The 20252-nt window shown below is 38.2% G+C and overlaps 3 protein-coding genes across 4 annotated transcripts; 1 reads left to right on the forward strand and 2 right to left on the reverse strand.

The window, feature by feature from the left end:
- Positions 1-300: 300 nt before the first annotated feature.
- Positions 301-8268, reverse strand: LOC114144467 (claudin domain-containing protein 1-like). 2 transcript variants are annotated; one of them, XM_028017336.1, is made up of 7 exons: positions 8162-8268; positions 7815-7906; positions 6713-7031; positions 5369-5443; positions 4634-4732; positions 4242-4379; positions 301-2946 (listed from the first exon to the last, which is right to left on the reverse strand). In XM_028017336.1, exons 3-7 carry the CDS (start codon positions 7005-7007, stop codon positions 2726-2728), a joined length of 828 nt encoding a protein of 275 aa, XP_027873137.1. In that variant the 5' UTR covers positions 7008-7031; positions 7815-7906; positions 8162-8268; the 3' UTR covers positions 301-2725. The 2 variants fall into 2 exon arrangements, with proteins under 2 accessions (XP_027873137.1, XP_027873138.1); XM_028017337.1 differs by lacking the exon at positions 5369-5443.
- Positions 8269-9222: 954 nt separating this feature from the next.
- glb1 (galactosidase, beta 1) lies at positions 9223-17241 on the reverse strand. Its single transcript, XM_028017329.1, has 16 exons — positions 17176-17241; positions 16582-16751; positions 15504-15654; positions 14760-14820; positions 14579-14673; positions 13617-13797; positions 13315-13373; positions 13107-13228; positions 12079-12119; positions 11888-12000; positions 11734-11808; positions 11530-11619; positions 11336-11449; positions 10819-10950; positions 10378-10617; positions 9223-10093 (listed from the first exon to the last, which is right to left on the reverse strand). Exons 1-16 carry the CDS (start codon positions 17239-17241, stop codon positions 9839-9841), a joined length of 1965 nt encoding a protein of 654 aa, XP_027873130.1. The 3' UTR covers positions 9223-9838.
- A 492-nt stretch (positions 17242-17733) lies between these two features.
- On the forward strand, positions 17734-19703 carry ccdc86 (coiled-coil domain containing 86). Its single transcript, XM_028017333.1, has 4 exons — positions 17734-18384; positions 18696-18825; positions 18911-18985; positions 19518-19703. Exons 1-4 carry the CDS (start codon positions 17852-17854, stop codon positions 19662-19664), a joined length of 885 nt encoding a protein of 294 aa, XP_027873134.1. The 5' UTR covers positions 17734-17851; the 3' UTR covers positions 19665-19703.
- The last annotated feature ends 549 nt before the right edge of the window (positions 19704-20252 follow it).

The raw sequence follows: 20252 nt of genomic DNA on the forward strand, positions 1-20252 counted from the left end.
AATAAATGGAAACATTACTTGTGTATTTCTGATGATCTTCTTAAATGCATGTTGAAAATTGTCTTCACACATAAATGAAAAATATATACAGTAATGCACATTCCACAACTTAACTTACAGTTATGTGCTTTATTGTAATGCATTGACCTTTAGTAGGTCTCTTAAAGGTTCATTCTGCTCTAAATGGTCAGAAAGGCAGCACATCTGCACAGAAATGCAAAATTAGCCAAATTCGTTCAGATATTTTTTATTTGCAAAAGGTAAAGCACCATCTCTGCATTCAAATTGACAAAATTCCAATAAAAGTAACCAATTCTTACATTTATTTCACACAGCAACAATACAATATTGTTCTTCAGAATATGAAAAAGTTTTCAAGACGTTTCAATACGTATAACTCTACATACTGACAGGAAACACTTCAGTTAAAGATGTCAGTTCAAAACAAAGTCACAAATTTATTTTCTGACATCGATGTGAAATGACAAATTCTTACTTATTTGAAAATGTAACAGTTAAAACATCTGTGATCATTGTGAATCAACAACAAAACGTTTCATACAGATATTTTGCGCACTTTAAATTTGCCAACGTTTTTTTTTTTTTTCCCCTGAAATTATCTTGTGAAAACCTAAAAACGTGAGGATTCTGTGCTAATGTGCTCAAGAGTGAATATAATCAGATTATCAGATAGTTTGATGTTCTGGAGTCTTTTTTTGAAATCTTACCTGACCAATTGAATAAAAGCCAGATCCTAACACTGCCCCCTCATGGTAAACACAGGGCATGATGGGGGCGACAACTAGGCAACAATAACCCTGATTTATGTCCATCACTCTGTAACAGAACAAATAAATCATCAGATGGAAAACAAGAAAATATTTAGCTGGGGAACTGAAGAATATTTTCTTATTTTTCCTATAGTTATTCCCTTCCCCTTAAAGTTTTAAAGAACTTTAGTCCCAATAACCTAAATTGTCCTCACGTGGTATAAAAATATGAAGTATTGCTTTCCGTTTTCAAATTGTGCTGTTTTCTAAACATTTTCTTTCTCCAAGAATAGAAATTTACACATTTTGAGCAAATGTTAATCATTTTTTTGCTTGATGAAAAATTTATTTCTGAAAAAAATCATGTTGGTTGAAGAAATGAGAATCTGGCCACTGTGCAAATCAGTGAAATAATTAGCCAAATAAAACAATTACTGGAGTTGTTCACTCTACTACTTTGTACTGCAAAAGTATTATTACCCTCAAACCTTTCACATTTTGTCAGGTTACAATCACAAACTCCCAGACAAGAGCTAAGATGGATTGAATTAAATACAGGGCCTTTCTGGATGAAAATCTGTTAGAGGCTGCAAAAGATCTCAATTTGGAGCAGAGCTACAACTTCCAGCATGACAACCAGCCTAAACATACGGCCAAGAATAAAATTGAATGGTTCAGATTAAAGAGTAAAAAGGTGTGGAAATTAACTAGTCAAAGTTCAAAACTAAACTCAAGTGAAAAAAGACAAAAATTGTTCTTCCTAGATGTATCTAATCAGCGCTAGGTGTTTTCCAAAAATAGAGTTGGCAAAACTTTGTAGATTTTTATGGCTGGAAGAGAGCTACCCCAAAAGAATTGCAGCACCAACCAGAAAGCTGAGGTGCTTGCGTAAAAATATTGTGTCAATTTACTTTTAGCTTCCCATTTATGCACTGCGAGGTGTTGGTCCAAAAATAATGAGTCCTGTGGTTGTAAGGATGCTGAATGTGCAAACTCAAGGGTGTAGATACTTTTGCAAGGTGTCTTATATCAAGAATGTTTTTTTTTTTTTGAGTGTATGGTCAGGCAAACCAAGAAGATAAACTGCAAAATTTGACAAACTACTATAAAACCAACGTTGAACAACTGAGAAAGTAACTGTTTAGACAGGTTTTAACATTTAAATGGCAGTAGTAACTGAATTTCCTGAACGCATTTAATAGATTCAGCTTGTTGCAAAACCAACACAATGAAACTGATAATTATGCTGCATCAATATACACGAAATTCATCAATATCAATGACAGCAGAAGGTGAGTGGTTCCACTTTTAGACTGTGGCATTTTATGACATTTAGTCATTTTACCACAGACCAAAATAAAAAAAAATACCGCAGATGATGGAAAGGTCAACCCAAACAACATGCAAAGCCTTGATATTTAAAAAAGATGCAAAAACAAGACAAAAGTTAAATAAAGATGCACCAGACTGTTTTCAGTAAAAGAAACAACTACCTTGATTTGGATCATAAAAGTCCACATCTAAAAGCCAGATAGTGCAAGTTTACACAGTTGCATCCGATTTAAGGACAATATGGTGAGCAGCTGAAAAAGCATTGGCAGCAAAAGAAGGCAAATGGCAAAATAAAAAACCCAGCAGAAACAAATATAGCACAAATACCTCTAAAAATATGCAACATCAAGATGATACACAACACAGTAATGGGGGTAAAAAACAAAAAAGGCAAAGGTGATATATAAAGCCACACGAAATGATTCAATGTGTTTATGAGTACGTATGGATTGGTTGCAACTGACGTTTAAACCTGTGATACCCTGAACTATTTCTGCATTGCAAAACTGCTACAGTGGAAGTGAAAAGCTACGACCTGAACATTTTATTGAACTACAACCACAAATTGTTGGAAGGAAGGTGTAGACCTACTGGTTATTGTCAAATATATTATTCCTCTCTCTTTATGCAACCCTATATGCGGTTATGCGGGTGTAGTGTTTGCGGTGACTTCTGGCCGCCCACAGGAACAGAGCGGCGGCCATCATCTGCAGGGGGAAGGAGATGAGGGCGAGGTAGAGAGACCACCCCACTAACTCACCGACGTTTTTCGGTTTTTTGTATTCGCTGTTGAGCAGATGCACGCTGCTCAGAAAACAGCAGACGGTTCCCAAAGAGCAGAGACCTGATAACAAGACGAGACAACAGCAGCGCAGAAGGATGAGAAACAAAGATGCTGTTGATTACAATCATCAGTCTTCAGCTTGTTGCAGGACTTGAAGTAAAAAAATATATATCCTGACGCTCAAACTTTCTTTTTGTGGTGCTGATAGGAATGAAACTATAACACATTGTTGTACGCTTACTAGAAATGGTCTTTGAAAAGTGTAAACGTCTTAATATCAGCACAACAAAAAAGAAAACTTCATGTATCGATGCCCTCAATGAGGTTCCAAAGTGTTTGGACTTAAAGAAAAAAAAAGGGAAGCATCTGTGCAGCCTCATAGTTAAAAAGAAGAATAATAATCAAAAAGACTCACAACCACATTCGACAGGCAATTTACAAGAAATTTTAAAAAGTCAATATTACAACCTAAAGAAAGAAGTTACACAGAGCTGGTTTGAGGATTTTCTGATTTTTCTGCTTCTTTTAAATGTTCTGGATTATAAACAAAGTTCTGTAAGAGATACAAATCACTACTTATCACATTTTGGCTGGACCAGAGAAAACTATAATAACTGCTATACTCGAGGCCGTGTGTGCAGCAGGGAAAGGCCTGGTTGATCCAGTAGTTTCGGTTGGTGCAGAGCAGGAGTCTGCAACCTTTACAACCAAAAGAGCAGCTTCTGCTCTCAGGTCAGCCAAATAAAACTCATTTAGAGTCGCAACTGTGTTTTTTGGAGAAAAGACAGCTTATGTAGATAAACGTCTACTCAAATAAATTTGGTGTTATTTTCAAAGAAACAATTTTTTTTCTTCAATTTTTATCATTTAAAATAGAGAGAAATATAACATTTTGCACAGAAAGGACAGATCATTTTTCTGTAGGATGAAAAACGATGTAAAAAAAAAAACAGATTCAAATCTAATGAAAAGAAAAGTAGAACTACAACATATTAGTGGCACTTTCAGTGTAATTCTTTGTCGAAATTCAACACCAATATTACAAGAAAAAAAACCAAAACAGCTAAAAGCCTGCATTTATTATATTTCTAGATAAAAACTTTTAGCCTTTAGCCTTTGATCCAAAGTTATTAAGAGGCATTGTGAAAAATTCAAAAAGAAACAAGTTGGACAGGTGGAAAACAGGTGGAGGAGTGCCTAAACCTGGCCGACAACTAGAAGAAGAGATTAAATGCTGCAGAAGATTGGACAGAGTTACACAATGATCTATCACAACTCAACATTAAGATAAAAATACAGCATTTTAACAAAAGGGTACACCTGAGATCAACAGCATAAGGATGCGTTTCTCTGACCTGCAATAAAATGGAACAATCCTACAACCAGGGTTGGCGTGAAGCTGCGGCACAGGCAGGCACAGACCCCTACGAGACCACTGAGAAACACCAGAGACAAGGACACCAGGGGCAGCAGAAACTGGCACCTCCACAGATCTGCATGAAAGGATAAGGATTCAGAGGTTTGTAAATTTAAACCAATTACTGAAAATAGTTTGGAGGACAAATCAACTACTGCAACAAAAATAAAAATAGTTTTATTTTATCTTTGAGGCAGGGTTGGGTATAAAATTAAAACTCCAACACAATGAGTCACTTGAGAGAGGAAGAAAGGTGAAAAAAATATTTAGATTAAAAAAAATATGTACATGAGGTTTTGAAATTTGCCTCAACTTGGGATTTGCACTCACATGTTCTGAGCAGATCCTCCTCGCTCGTATTTTGTTTGACCTTTGTACTGAATTGCTGAGGAAGGGTGAAGCTCACACAGAGGGTCTCCGTCTTAGGATCTAAAGTGAAGGGAAGAGGGCAAAGATCTACCCAAGCGTCTGAGATCAACACATAAAGCTGGTTGGAACACAGGACTGGAGGACAGGATGAGACAGAAAGCCTGACTTGCGCAGGCATTTCTTACAGATCCAATAATTAACCAATTCTTCAAAGTTTAACAGATGAAAGCAAACCCAAGGTATCCATTTCCAAAAATTCAGATGCAGTTCTGTCCTTCAACCTAAGCTCTCACTGAGGAAGGAGTCCAGAGATTATTTATTGCTTTTTTTTTTACCTGTCCATGGAATGGAATCCAGAATTTTTCTAACTTATTCTTGTCGGTGCAGAGTCTCGCGGCAGCCCCTCCTTTCTGCCTGTATGGCTACCCTACCATGTAAAAGAAGCCCACCTACTTTTTATAACCCTCCATTGTTCGAAGTCGAGCCATGTGCTCCAACTTCAGGTGAAATTATTACATTTTTGATCACGCTCAAAGGATTATTTGAAGGTAAAAAGCACACAAGATAACCTGCAAGTTGAGAAGGAGCCATAGAATTAGGAGAATTGTTGTAAATTGCAAAAATGGAGAGTTTTGCGATTGCTCTGATAGTCAGATTAGATATACAAACTGCAAAATGTGGCATATTGTAAACTACCTGTACATCCACTTTGATGAGTGCAATTTCTCTGCTGTGTTGTGTTGTCACTTTCATTGCCTGTCTGAAGATCACCTGTTGATTAAGACACTAATTAAAATCTTGATAATCTTATCACGTTTGTTTAGAGATTCATTATTTGGCTTCTTTATTTTTTAAACACGATGTAAAAGGCAAATCCCACTATAACCAATATAAGATCAAACTCTCAGACCACCACAACCCTTAACATTCCTCATTGAATGCAAAGCTAAATGCACGAGATAAAAAGCAACTGCAAGTTCACTTTCTCAACAATCACGTTCATTTTTCATGAATTTATTAGAAAATATAAAGAGAGGGAAAGTATGTGTATTTGATCATATTTGCAAGGTCTTCACAAACAGCTGCTCTAACTCGCTACACAACAAAGGATTCAGATCGCACTCATGTGAAGCTCTTATGTGGGTCTGCAATGATTGATCTAACTATCTGAAATGCACCTTCATTGTGAAATAAACCTATAAAATTGTACTCTCTTATAACATAATTTAACAAATTCTTCTGGTCTAATAAATAGTAATAGAATGTCTACATCTAATAATATCGTCTAGCTTTACACCAATCTCAGGTGCAATGTATGGATGGAAAATGATATTATTTCTCACAATAGACTACAGTGCTAGAAACTGTAATTCCTTCAGGTTTTTAAAGGATAGTCCAGGGTTTTCTTCTCTAAAGGAAGTGAAAACTCCAGAGCATGATGCTGCCACTACAATCTCCCATAGTGAACATGGAGTTAATTGTATCAATAAAAGTTTATGTGTGGCTTCATCAGATCATAACACAAAGTTACACTTTTTTTTATCTATTATGTTTTCAATCTGTTTGTTGTTCAATTTAACTATACATGCTATCTTCCACAGTAAATTAAATAAAAAGACTTATCAATGTCAATTTTTGTTAATATCTAGAAGCAGACATGTGTTAACGTTTTTAGATCAATTCTAGGTTGGCCATCTTCCAAAGCAGGTAATAAAACATCTTGTTGGGACACTGCTTCTTTTTTTTGTTTTTAAAAAGGTGAATTTCTTTTAATTTCCTAATTATTTGTGTAAAAGGTTAAAGTGAAAAGCAGTTCAGAGGTGTTAGTAGCCATATTATTCCTGGTCGTTCACCCACATAGCGACTGGAGAACGACTGGATTCCAGCAGAGGAATAAATGGTCAGGAGGAAGTAAACATTAGAAACTAAATAAATATATCACTTTCTAACTTAAATTTTTCTTTCAAATTAAAAAACCAAAAATAGACTTTACAGTTTAGCATTTCTGTGAGTTGTTTTAGTGCAGGTTTGATACAATACCTTGCTGACAGCAATACCAATGGGTGCAGTGAGGAACCTGGATACACCTCCACCACAGACCCAAGGTGCCGTTCCACGTGAACAGGTGGCTGCTGTATGTCTTCTCATCAAATTCTCCAGTGAGGAACTCATTTTTGATCACAGTGGTGTTGATACACTGTTGTACTGGGTGTTGTACGGTGTTGTTGTACTGGAACCAGTTCTGAGTCCCCACCGCCACGGACAGGTAGACAGTGGCCAGCAGACTGAGGACTGAGCCGATGACCAAAGCCGTGGCGTAGCGATTGTCCACCATGGTCTCACAGACAGTTCGGACTGCCTGCAAGCAGGGGGAAGAGAGATGTAATTTCTGACAAAGAATGGACTGTATAGATAAATATTTTGTTGTTCAGCAACTTCAGCCACAGCAGCACAACTCTGAAGTGACGGATCAATTTTACTCTTTAAATTAGACATCTGACTGCATTCTGAATGTGGAATACCACCTCCGATCCACACAACTTCCAAATCACTGTGTTGTTAAACTTCAGCTAGACTATTTCCTCAGGATTACGCAATGTCCTTATCACACTGTATCAGGTTTAGTATCTAAGTCACTGACAATGTACAAGTGAATTAGTGTCAATCAAAGTGGGCAAAAGATTACCAATATGTTTTATCCAGATATCCAACAGTGCCATAGTTCCGTTGGATTACAGTACTATGGCAAATATAAGCAGTCTTTTGTGGTCTTGAATACAGATACTGCAATATCTGAAGTATCTCGTATCTGTGATACCAGAAAAACGTAATTTTTTTTAAGTTTTCATGAATCTGTCATCAGTGTAGTTTAAATTAGTCTGGATGGTTTAGCGTTCCAGGAAAACTTCTGTTTGTAGATAAGGGGGGGAAAAAAAATCTTTTTTAAAATGTTATTTTCTCTATTAGAATAAGTTCATCAAATTGCAGCGTCATCAAGGGTTTAATGTGCTAAAGCAATTCACTACTGGTAGCTATGACCAGTCAACGAATTGATATTTCCGCATAAAAATGTTTAACTTGAATCTTTAAAGTCAGTTTATTCCAGAACTGAAAGCTAACTTCAGCTGTATGTTGTTAGCACCTTAAACTGGGCGTGTTTCAGTTGGTGTCCGAACCTCGGGAGACTTTATTCGGTCATGTTTAAATATCACCCGAACACCGAGGCGGGGGATACTGGAAAAACAAAGACAAAAACCGGTTAACAGTTTTATACCAGCAACTACGGAGACAAGAACTTTGACATTCAATAGCTAATTTAGTGGACTTGTTTCAGTTAGCAGCAGCTACACAGACATAGAAAATAGAAACATGGCGACCTAGCTATGTTTCTAGGTCGCCTCAGTCACACATAGAAGGCACCGTCATTATAATTCAATTTAAAAAAATTAGCATGATCAAATTCATAGGTAACAAAAACATGATACTAACAAAACGCTTCCTCTCAGTTTCCTGATGCTGCTCCGGTGTTACGTCGGTCTTGAGTTTTTTTTTTTTTTTTTTTTTTTTAGAACTTTATTTAAATTGTTGCATTTGTTACAAACAGTGAAAAAGTATTGAAAATCTAGGAAACCAACATAATAGAAAAAGTAAGAGGACAATAAACAAATACTGTATTCAGTAAAAAATTATTTAATAATTTTATACCCCTTTTGTTTGAATTTAAGATTGCATACGAGCTGCAACACGTCCCTGCATAAAGTTTACAGAAAGGACAAGAGATAACGATAGCTTTATATTTATGAAGGAAGTTTGTGGTTGGTTAAAATGAATGACTTAATTTTAAAGAAACCTCTTTGACTTTGAATGGAAGAGCACATTTTTTTTCCAGTTAAGATTCTGCACACAGATATTCCACTTTGTCTGCAGGATAGATTGATTGAATTTTAGAAGTGATGGCTTTTAGTTGATTTGGATTGTCTAGGCTGGGGTCAGGAGGATTTTAGGTCAATATCTTTAAACAACATGAGCAACCCCAGGACAGCATGAATTGCAATGCTTCCCTTAAATTAATAAGAACCTTGTACTAAGAAAATCTGCATAGCTGTAGAGGTTCTTTGTCGTAGCTGATGAAATTGGATAATGCCAACTATGTCTGAAGAAATAATAGCTTATTTTTGTCCAGAATTTTAGAGTTATTCCAAATATTAAACCTGTGGAAAACAGGTTGTGATTAGAGACCATACTAAAATTTACCTGTTGGTGGAAGATGGAAAGTTGTGGGTATTTTTAGAATATAAATTCCTCATGATGGGGGAACTACAGCCACTGTGAAAACTCAAACTTTGTGCTTTGGGAAAATCCACCCACTTACTTACATATGTGCCCTGCTATTGGATTGACACCCAGAGGTGCCCCCTTTAAATGATTAACATGCAACAGCATCAGTTGGGGCACAAATTGTTGCAGTATGGGAAAAGAAGAAAAATAATGGCAAATGTAAGAGGTGGAGAAAAAGAAAATGTGGCATGTGGAACACACTGAAGTGAGAATCCGAAATAAAGAATGAGTTTAATGTAGAAACCAATACTAACCTATCCTATCTTTAAATTTGATGCCATACATCTGCCTGTCCTATAATGTGAATATGCATAAAAGCTAAGTTGTATTAAAATAAAGATGGATTTCAAGTTTTTATTTTGTTTTTATAATGTAGGCACATCTTGTACAAATATTATAACTACTTCATAAATTACATTTGACTAATTTAAAGCTATAGAGCAACTGGTTTTTGTCATAGGACTACACATCTGAACCGATATATCCCTGATGTGGTTTTCATCTGAAAAATGCAATGTTCCCTGAATGATGAAATGCCACAGCTAACATTGCTTATAATCCCTTTGATAAATACTTTTTATCTTCTTGTTTTCTTGAGAGTAGACAAGAAGAGATTTTGAATACATGTTACAATCAAGTGGTGCAAACATAGTTAGAAAAATAGTATCAGAAAACAAAATGATTTTTACATAACGTAGATCGGGCAAAAAAAAAATAAAAAATTCAAATGCTTATCCATTTCACAAATCAATCATTGATTCCAGACTCATATGTCGAGTCCTGCAGTGCAAACTGATTCCTTTAGTGCAACAGAGAGTTCCCTTATTGTCACAGGAAATCCTCTGTAGTAAACAGTCTCCTGCGCGGTTTGGGTTCAGAGAGGACTGGTGCATTGAGGATCGGTGTGGTTGTAAACTCAATTGTGCATGGCTGGGAGCTGCATGGATCTGCTTCCAGCTCCAGGATGGTCACATTGTTGGGTGCTGCTGTGCTCAAGATGCTGGCAGGCACAAAAAGTGTCACCTGAGGGCCTCGAGCGGGCCAGTAACGCCCTAAATTAAAACCGTTAATCCAGATCTGCCCCTAAAAAAACAAATAAATATTTAGTTTGTACTGCACTTTAGTCAAAGATGCCTAGCAGATACTACATTTGGAGTGGAAAAGTTTAACTAGTGATATAAACTAAACAATAATAAAACATTTATTATCTGAAACTATTTGTAGAGGGGTAGTGACAGCTCATGTTCTTGTTGCTTAAATTATAAAAAGATCTACTTTCCCAATTTAATTAAACTCACATGCTGAATATCTATACATGGGTAGGTGACAAAGCTTAAAAGCTAAATGCTTATTTGAGGGTCACTCACCTTCTTCCAGCCTGGCAGCTTGACATAAGTGTCTTGAGGGAGGTCAGGAATACCATCAGGAATGATGAAGCTTCCATTATAGAAAGCGGGAAGCGAAAGAGTCGCAGGCTGATCTGGATCTCTTTGTGTGGGAGATTGTTCTCCGAGGAGGCCCTGTCTGACCGCCTCGTCGATGCTAAGACTGTACATGGTCCAGCCGGTAAGGGGGGTTTGTCCCAGATTAAGATTGGACACCAGTCCCTTTATTGAGAAAACAACAAATGATAAAAAAAGGTAACATTTCTAAATCATTCTAAATGTTTCAGTATGGATGGCCCATTATGATCCCAGGTTGGTGCAGTGTCTGTGACTTTATGTCAGCCGCAACTTAACGTCTGACAGCACATTAGACCTTGAGGCCTCAATAACATATTTCTAAAGCCGAAAAAAAACAAAACAAACCTTGAAGTCATTGATGTCTTTTCCAAAATTGATTCGGCCCATGTTTTCCACCAGAATGTCCACCTGACTTCCAGCCTTTCCTGTCACATTCACACTCAAGACCTTGTTCCTTTCCAGAACCCCTACTGCCACCTTAGAAAATATGTATGTTTATATTAGTACAATTATCACAAAAACTTGAGAAAAAAAATTGACATTTTGAAATTGAAAATTGCATTTACTGTTTCTGTTCTGAAGTGCTGTTGAATGGAGGTAGACTGAATCACTCAGACTATTGTTTGCTATTTTTGATTCCTCATACTTTGTCAATTCATGTACTCAGAGGCAAAATGCACCGAAAAGCTGGTCTCTAATGTAACAGGCCAATTAATATACTGCTGTCTCTTTCTGTATTTTTGTTAATTAAGAATGTTGTGCTCTTCATTGAAGTTCTGCATCTACTGTAGTTCTTTCATAATCATCAGCTACAATTCACAGCTTTTGCACAGAGGATCTGATGATGAATAATGTGACTCACCCCGTCCACTGATACATATGCTCTATCATGGACCCCATTCAGAGGTGATGACAGAGGGGTGGGTTGGCTGCAATTAACAGGCAGGGTCGTTCTATACAGAACAAAGCCAAAGTCCTGGAGAGAAAAAAAAAGACACAGAATATAGGGAGAACAGAAAACTGGAACTACTGTGGTGAGAAAAGACTGGAGGATACCTGATTTAAGTCAATGAACGTCTGAGGATAGGTGCTTTTAACTGGACCTGAGAATGACAGCGTTTCTACGGCACTTAATACTGTCTGGAGCTGCAGGAGACAAAACAAGCAAGTCAAAGTTAGTTTGGCTCAAAGTCAGAAAGGATGGTCACAAACCAGAAGCCTGTAAGTGATTGCATCAAACACAGTCATCTGAATGCTTACCTTCTGCATTTTAACAGAACCGTACGCATACTTTGGTGTTGCTGGTGGAATCGGTCCCTCCGGTACCTTACTGTACTATTTTAGGAAGACAAAGACATTCACAATGACACAAAGAAAAATATCTAAAACAATGCTTAAATATTCAGGTTCATACCATTCTGATAACGTCTCTGATGGCAAAGTATTTCTCTGTGAGATCTCCTGCCTCTGACAGAGGGGCGTCATAGTCATAGCTTGTGGGCTGTGCAGCATATGGAGAGTTTGCACCTGAGAGCATTAAAACAAACCATTAGTGTCTCAGGAAAGAGGCAGGAAAGCTGTCCTTTATTCTTACATCACACTCACCATTCCAGTAGCCAAAGTTTGACCCGCCTATGAACATGTACCTTCAGGGAAGGAATGAAAAAAAAAAAAAAATTGACTTTAGATTTTTTTTTTAGAATTATTTACAAAGTTATAACATTATGATCACATTTTAACGATGTAATGATAAACTTTCTTCATAGAAGGTCTGTCTAACAATGACCGACTCGACATTTGCAACAACTTCAATAAATCACGTGACATACATGCATACATACGTGTGTGGAAGTTTGTGTTCAAATTGGACCAATTTTTGGTCATTATGTGTTCTGTTTTGATTGTAATGTGGTACATCTGAATATGCTGTTGACCAAATCTGCGTGTTGTTTGCTACAATTGTGCTAACCAGAAAACTGCTGATTTTGATCCATTTAATTCAAATTTAAGTCTTCTATCAAAGTGTGAAACTTTTCCACTTTTTCTACCAGCTTTTGCAACTGAAAAGCTTCATCAGGAAAATATGTAAAACTGCCAAACTACTGTTTGCCTGGGACTAAAAGCCCAGCCTTTCTTGTCTCTTTTCTTTCTGTAGCACAATGTTCCCAACTGTCTTTGTGAGCTTCAGCATCTCAGTAACTAAAAACAGATGTGAGGTGTGGTCAGTTAGAGTCCACTCAAATAATAACATTTTTTTACTAATGTACAGAAAGTGAAGGCATGAAACCTGACATATAATAGTCAATCTAATGCTGTGTCCTAAAAGTCCTTTGTGAATGAAATACTGCACACACTGACATTGCGATGATATGTGCATCATAATATATGGCGCTGCTTTGATAAGAATTATCCATCCTTTCAACAATTCTTTTGATTGTTTTTAAATTTAATATATTTGAACAATCATTGGTTGTTTCTTCTATACAATCTCATATTTTAAGGCTTCAGTTCTTGTAGTAACCAAATTTGACAAGTGGAAAAGTTACACGACTTCTGCCAGCAGGTGGCATAAGCAACATCAGAGTCACAGACTTCTTGTCTAAACTAATCACTGGTAACTTCTGCTCACTTACAGGTTAACATTTGCTTCCACAGCCAGCATCTGGCTGAGGGACTTGGCCACTACAGCGGACGACACGACAGAGTGACGGGATCCCCAGTGGTCCAGCCATCCAGTGTAAAACTCAGAGTTCACCTGTGAAACAAAGGAACAGGAGTATTTTCACGTTGCCATGTGGGTAAGACTGTAACAACATGCGGAGGGTAAGATGAGAAGCTCACCAAAGGCCCATAAGGTTCAGCATGTCGCTGTGCTGCAAAGGCAGCAGTTATATTTGCACCTAGCAGAGAAACGAGGCAAAGAGTAGCAAAGTGTCTTTGTGTAACTTCCTCTTTACTTCTGACTAAGCTAAAATGTAACAATGAGTCAACAGAGGCACACAAATAAGAAACAAACCTAAATTAAGGAATCTCAGAGGGTACACAATAACACAAACCAGCTTCTATCACATAATTCTATCTGAAAAGTGAGTCATTCACAGAAAAGGAATATTCACTGTAACATGCCGAGTTGTTAAGCTTACCGGAACCAAAGTCTACAGTGGCATAGAGGCCTTGTATTGAGCCACACTTTAGGTAATTCACCCCGGCACCATCTGTGGTGAACAGCACCACCTCGTCTCCCAGTTGAGCTCTGAACACTTTGGTTAGGTGACGCATGTAGTTGTAGTCACAGGCAAAGTAGCTGCCATATTCATTCTCCACCTGTTCATAAAGGTTGTGTGTCAATATTTTTCTTATCTTATGAGACTAAATCCTGTTTCAATGAATGATTTCTAACTCATCACGCGTATTGGCAACTTGGTCAATTAAATCAAAAAGTAAAAACATTCATCATCCATATTTCCAGATCCTCTCCTGGACTCTCTTCATCTCATCCGTACAATCTATATGATGGCCTTTGATTAAGGTTAATTATGTGTCTGTTGAACCATTTCTGTTTTTTCTTGGGTTTTAATCAATTATTGCTTAAGACCCAATGATCATCCATTTTAAATTCATCAGTTCAAAATCACATGAACTCAGTAAGGTTCTCTTGTTCTACAATACATTAAGGAGCCACACAGATCCTCCACCATACTTGACAGTGGGACTCATGCTGTTCCACACATGAATCCTCTGTTTTCCGCCTAACCAACCTGGATTGATTGTTTGTTGTTTTGTTTTTTCATAAAAGCTCAGACTAAAGATTAATACATACTCCATAAGGACAAGGAAGTCTGTTTTCTCCCAGAGCTGCAGTAACTAAAGTATGTCATTCTAGTGTTGTGGTTTGGTAGCTCTTGCATCAACTTATCACTTTCAATAAGCAGTGGCCAAACTATCCATGAGAAACTTCAATAAGTATACATATTAAAAATTCTCCATTGATATTTGTTTACCATTTATATGTTTACCAGGGCGGACTAGTAACTTTGAAGTGGGCTGTAAAATGAAAACCAGTCGGGTACGAGCATGACAAACAAATTGAGACATCCAGGCTCACCTGTACAGTGATGATCGGACCTCCGTTCTGATAGAGGTAAGGCTTCATCATGGGTAACAGCTTCCCCATCCATTTATCCACAGCTGCAATGTAATCTGGAATAGACACAAATTACAGCATTGTACTTTCATGCTGTAGGATACCACATGCATTCCTGACTTGATGTGTGTTTGGTGCTTACCGGGGTCAGACGATCGCAGCACAATGTTTTTTTTTTTGAGAAGCCATGCAGGCAGACCCCCCTAATCGGCAGAATAGCATAAATAATTAGAAACACAACAAGGAAAATATTCCCACAACAGGCGCTGAGACTGCCAAGCTTTAGATTTCACACATTGTACACAGTTCATTATACTTTAGGTACACTGCCTTGCAAAAACATCCATTTTGCTAAGACTTGTTTTCCTGTATTTGATCACATTACAACATAAAAGCCAGACAATGACTGTAGGGGGAAGTAAACCAACAGAAAACAATAAAACTAAAGAATCTTAACCACAAAATCCCAGCACTGGTCCAGTTTTTCAGATTTTTCGTTCAAATGGTGACATTCAGATAAAACATGAGACTGCAGGTCTGAGGTCTGCTCCTCAAACATGTCCTTCTTATGTATACTGTCACAGCAGACACACACACAGCTGTCTGGGGAGTAAATGCAATTTTCTGACAGTCTTAGAGAAGGCTTTGCGTCAGAGGACATACTGCACAAAGGACAATGCAAGAGAAACTATGTATTTTAGTGAATCTTGCAAATGTTATCTGGCTAATGTGGAGTGCCACATTAACTATGTCATTTTAGCACATGACTCACTAGATCACGGCACTTACTTGAACTCAAAGGAAGTCTTTGAAAAAAATGAGACTAAATGTCTCTTTTCAACTCAATTTTTGAAAGCAAACACATTTAAAGACTTGTTTTCCTCACCATGTCCCACTCTCCACATATGTACGGCCCTGGACGAAGAATCACCAACAGACCGATGTCCTGAGCCAACTTAAGAAAATATTCCACATCTCTGTCTTCGCTGAAATTGTACTGGCCAGGAGTCTCTTCATGGTAGTTCCAGGGAATGTAGCTGCGAGCATAAATAAGAAAGTATTAATGTTCAACAATTAACTCATAAAGTGTGTTTTATTCCGAATAAATGCAAAATGACGCAAAATCAGAATGAGATTCAATAAAAGAAGAAACCAGCACATTGTTTTCATAAAGTATGAATTTAATATGAATCTAAAATATGCTGTTGAAGTGAAAATTGGTTTTTAAATAAACACAGAGAATAAATTACTCCATATGATTACTAATAAACATTTACTAAAAATTGTCTTAGATCTTATATGTCGAGGGGTTGCTCAGTTCACCAGATTTATATATTAAATTATGTCTTTCACCCAATAAATAAATAAATAACGCATTAAATAAAAATACCTTTCTTTTGAAATAATTCTGTCACATTTGATTCTAGGGAACTTTTATCATCTCATTATAAATTCAGCATGCTTCCAAGTCTGGTGAATAATGTGTTCAAACAGAAATCTCCAACTCTGGCTCTCAAGGCCCAATGCCCTGCATGCTTTGGTTGAGTTTGTGCTCCAGGACTCCTAACTGTAATGACTGCTTTATCTCCTCAGGATGCCATTAAAAGCAGAAAAACTTGTTAACCCCCCATTTATTTGATTCATGTGTGTGGCAGCAGAGAAAAATCTAAAACATGTTATGATATATGATCCTGCTTTTATTGACCAAACTATTTGTTATCCATGATCAAACGTCATTATTTTAAATTAGAAGACAAACTAAAAGCAACTTTTCATCTGTTAAAAGCAAGTAGTAGTTGTGAATATGATATTGCTTCATAAAACTATGCAATGATAATAACTCATTTGTTCAGTGTCTGCAACTTTCTTAGGAGACCACTGATGCAATCACATAATTCCTGATTTTAAATGTGATATGATAGAACAGCACTATATATATATTTGTGTGTGTGGAGGAATCATACGTCTGGATGGCGTTCAGTCCTGCCATGTACATCTTTAGCAGCCGGTCCTTCCAGTAGGCCCTGGGGATCCTGCTGTAGTGGATGCTTCCTGATATGTAACGAAATTGTTCCCCATCCTTACGGAAACAGTTGTTTTCGTAGTCCACGCTGAATGATGGAGCCGTCCCGTTCTGCAGGTCAAAACACCATTATCTGTCACTGAACACTTACACACGGGCGGTACTTCCCATAGAGTTTCAAGTATATAGCCCAGAGAGTCACCTCAGGTGACTGCAGGAATGTAGAAGCCAAACACCTGACTGTCAACTGATGTCACTTAAAATGTTTTAGTAAATAATGCTGCAGACTTATCAACATGTTCAAAAATATAATCATAAAAAAACTGAATTAAAGCTTTAGTTAGTCTAGACCCCTATAAATTGCAACACATTATTTACATCTATATTTTTTTTTAGCTTAAAATACCCATCAGTTATGTAGTTATTATGTATTATGATGCCAATAAACCATGAAATCTGCTCATTTCAGTTTAAAATGTTATATAAACTCAAAAGAAAGTTTAAAGACTTTAGGTAGGTGCTGAGAAATACTCACAGAGTGTCCAAGCACCATCAGAAGCAGCAGCAGCAGAAAGACGCTGTTAAATCGGAGCACCGACATGATGAGTCCCTCTCACAGCTAGTGCTGTGATGTTGCTATATTAAAACCTCTTAACAGGAGCCACAAACACCAACAAAGTCAGATATCTAGCCAAGGATTTCTCAATGTACTGAGGTGTCAATAAGCGGCATCACAAGTCGCGGAAGTAAAAATCATGTGACCGCCTGATCCCATGAAACATCTGTGATGCTGTCTGCCCAGTAGATGGCACTGCAGAGTGTTTTAGTACGGTGTACATTTAGGACATCCTCAGGACTCAAGAAAAAAAAACCCTCACACATTAGAACAGTGTGTAAGGCTTCAGATGTGAGGCCATAGACAAAAAGCCACCAGCCCGCTGACTAAACGGCATTAAAATAAAAAGTCTTTGCAAAAACAGCCTTAGACGAGAAGGTCTTATTTTTGTTCCAATATAAAGTTCTAGCTATAGACTACGAATGCAACTTGCAGTTCCTCCCTCACACCAACAGATGGCGACAGCGCACAGCTGGATCTACTGTCTTCTACGTCAGAACCGGAAATAACGCACCATACACAAGGCTGGGAGCAGGCACACGTGGGCATTCGAGTTAGTTAAAGTTATGTACTTTTGTCTGTTTTATTAAGAAGTATGCCGAAGAGAGCGAGGGCCCGGTCGGAGGAAAACAGCTCAGTGGAGGAGCTGGTCGAGGATCCGCCAGCGGAGGGCAGGCGGACACGCAGCGGCCGCACGGTGCGCCCTCCTGCCGCATTGCTGGACAGCACAATCCCGGTGAGGACTCCCAGCAGAAGGACCAGGAGGTCCGTCCTCCAGGAGCTGCCACCGCCGGCGGAAGAAGAAGACCCCGAAGATACGGAGCAGAAACCAGACAGTCCGACCGTGGAAGAATCCAGTACCACAAAAATTACAGAACCCGCCGGACCAGCAGAACCCACAGTGCCCTCAGACCCACCGGCCCAGGCAGCAGTCCTGGAAACGGATAAAGCCGATGATGGAGGAGAACGTCAGCTGCCCACGTCTGCACCAGCAGAAACGGCTCCTGTAGGCTCAGGTATCATCCCGAAGAAGAAAGCTCACCTGGCTCCCAGTGCCAAACCGATCCCGGCGGTTCCGCTGGGAAAACCAAAGTCAGGAAGAGTGTGGAAGGACCGAAACAAGCAGAGGTGGGATCTGTCTTCAACTTGCTGAGTAGAAGCAGACATTTGATTATCTCTGATCAGAAAAGTTCTTTCTTAACCCGTCTACATAAATATACTGATAAAATAATACATCTAGTAGATTTGATAATGGAAACTGTTAATTTATTCACAAATAAACAGTGCAGCCTGCTTTGTCAAAACACTTAAAAACAATCTGGATTGTTTTTTCAATGTCTGCAGCAATTATTCTTTGAAAACTATTGACTAGTTATACAAACATATCGTTAGTAATGGAAAAACACTCACCTGCCTGTTACCCTGATGTTTGCATCCAGGTTCTCTTCGCTGGTCAGAGACAAACCTCTGTGCTCCTCCTGGGAGAAGAAGATGCAGGCCAAGCGTGAAAAGGACCTGGTCAAGCAGTTCACAGCGAGGCTGAAGGAGGAGAAAGCCCAGAAGAAGGAGGTGATGTGATGCAGAGGTTCTGGAGAAAAGTCATGCTCTTGCAGTTCTATGTCTTAACAGGCTGTGCTTATTTTTTATTTTTTAGGAAAAGAGGAAAAGACGAGAGGAAAACCTGAGACGGCGCGCAGAGAATGAACGCAAAGCCGAGATTGTACAAGTGGTATGTATATAACTCTCCTCACAGTTCCACAGAGATAACCTCTCACCTTTCAGGTTCGATTTGCCCTGCCTTACTGGAGGATTCTTTTTTCTTCCATCATTTGGAGTTTATCATCTCCATTGATCATCACCGTCTTTGTTAAAGAACAGCATGACCCTGCCATCACGTTTTGCCATGGGCATAATGAGTTCAATGTTGGTTTTTCTCCTCACAGTACTGTGAATGTAGGCTGAAATGTACACAGAGCTTTTTAAGATGTTCAAAGCTTAGGATATTACCCTAGAACCAAACGCTGCTTTAAACTTCTCCACACCTTGTGTCTGCTGCGTTCCTTGGTCCGTTTATTCGCTCATGTTCTCAAGAAAACTCCTGAGGCGTTCACAGAACAGCTGGATTTAAAGCGAGGGAATACAAACAGATGCCACGTTTTATTTGAAAATCTTTGACATATTTATTCTCTGATCATGTAGAGTCAAAAAGGATGGGGAAATATAGGCACGTATAAAACTCCTCGCTTGTTTTTGTTTGACAGATCCGGAACACGGCAAAGATCAAGAGGATGAAGAAGAAACAGCTGAGGCGCATCGAGAAACGAGACACTCTGCCTCTGCTGCAGAAAACACAGAAGCAGAACAGCACGAGCAAAGTGCAAAAGAAGGTTCAACAAGATTTAACTTAAGAACTGTGAGAATAAATTACATTTATTCAGAACATTGTCTACATGCTGTTGCTGGATATCATTCTTCAGATCAAGTTCTGGCATTATTCTTCATTTGTGCTTCCAAACACAGATCTAAGAGTCACAGTACATAGAAGAGGTCAGGTTTTTACCGGTCAACATAATAACTGGTCTCAATGTACTCAGTTACTTTTTCGAGGTCCACCTTCCTGGTTCCTGAGTGGACCCCCTCTTTGCTCTCAGGATAGTGTTAATTTTGCATGAAAGATTCAGGATAGTATCAGACATTATGTGATGGGCTGATTCACTACTTGTGTTTCAGAATCAAACAGGTTCACCCAATAATGTTGCTGCTGCATATATACTTATTAAAATACTAATGAGCAATTATTAAATCTAAATTTTGCCACACATGTGTGAAAACACTCCATGAAGTGGAGATTTCTGCACATCAGGAAAAAATTGACATTCGGATATTTCACATAAACTTTGCTTTCATCTGGCAGACACTGTCTATGACGTCATCTCAAAAATGGGATCATTTAGAAAGAGTTATGATGAAGCATAATAAAGTACTCGATTTAACCA

This window comes from Xiphophorus couchianus, chromosome 5 (assembly GCF_001444195.1).
Source record: "Xiphophorus couchianus chromosome 5, X_couchianus-1.0, whole genome shotgun sequence".
Classification (NCBI taxonomy): Eukaryota; Metazoa; Chordata; class Actinopteri; order Cyprinodontiformes; family Poeciliidae; genus Xiphophorus; species Xiphophorus couchianus.

Excerpts from the sequence above, each read along its gene's own strand:
- LOC114144467 (XM_028017336.1), bottom strand. The coding sequence starts at position 7,007 with ATGGTGGACAATCGCTACGCCACGGCTTTGGTCATCGGCTCAGTCCTC. Across the intron at positions 5,444-6,712 it reads TTGGTATTGCTGTCAGCAAG|GTGATCTTCAGACAGGCAAT; the intron begins GTATTGTATCAA and ends CTTAATCAACAG. Across the intron at positions 4,733-5,368 it reads TCATCAAAGTGGATGTACAG|ATCCTAAGACGGAGACCCTC; the intron begins GTAGTTTACAAT and ends CCTTCACTTTAG.
- glb1 (XM_028017329.1), bottom strand. The coding sequence starts at position 17,241 with ATGTCGGTGCTCCGATTTAACAGCGTCTTTCTGCTGCTGCTGCTTCTG. Across the intron at positions 14,821-15,503 it reads TATGTGGAGAGTGGGACATG|GGGGGTCTGCCTGCATGGCT; the intron begins GTGAGGAAAACA and ends TCTGCCGATTAG. Across the intron at positions 13,798-14,578 it reads GTCCGATCATCACTGTACAG|GTGGAGAATGAATATGGCAG; the intron begins GTGAGCCTGGAT and ends CTTTATGAACAG.
- ccdc86 (XM_028017333.1), top strand. The coding sequence starts at position 17,852 with ATGCCGAAGAGAGCGAGGGCCCGGTCGGAGGAAAACAGCTCAGTGGAG. Across the intron at positions 18,385-18,695 it reads AAGGACCGAAACAAGCAGAG|GTTCTCTTCGCTGGTCAGAG; the intron begins GTGGGATCTGTC and ends GTTTGCATCCAG. Across the intron at positions 18,986-19,517 it reads AAGCCGAGATTGTACAAGTG|ATCCGGAACACGGCAAAGAT; the intron begins GTATGTATATAA and ends TTTGTTTGACAG.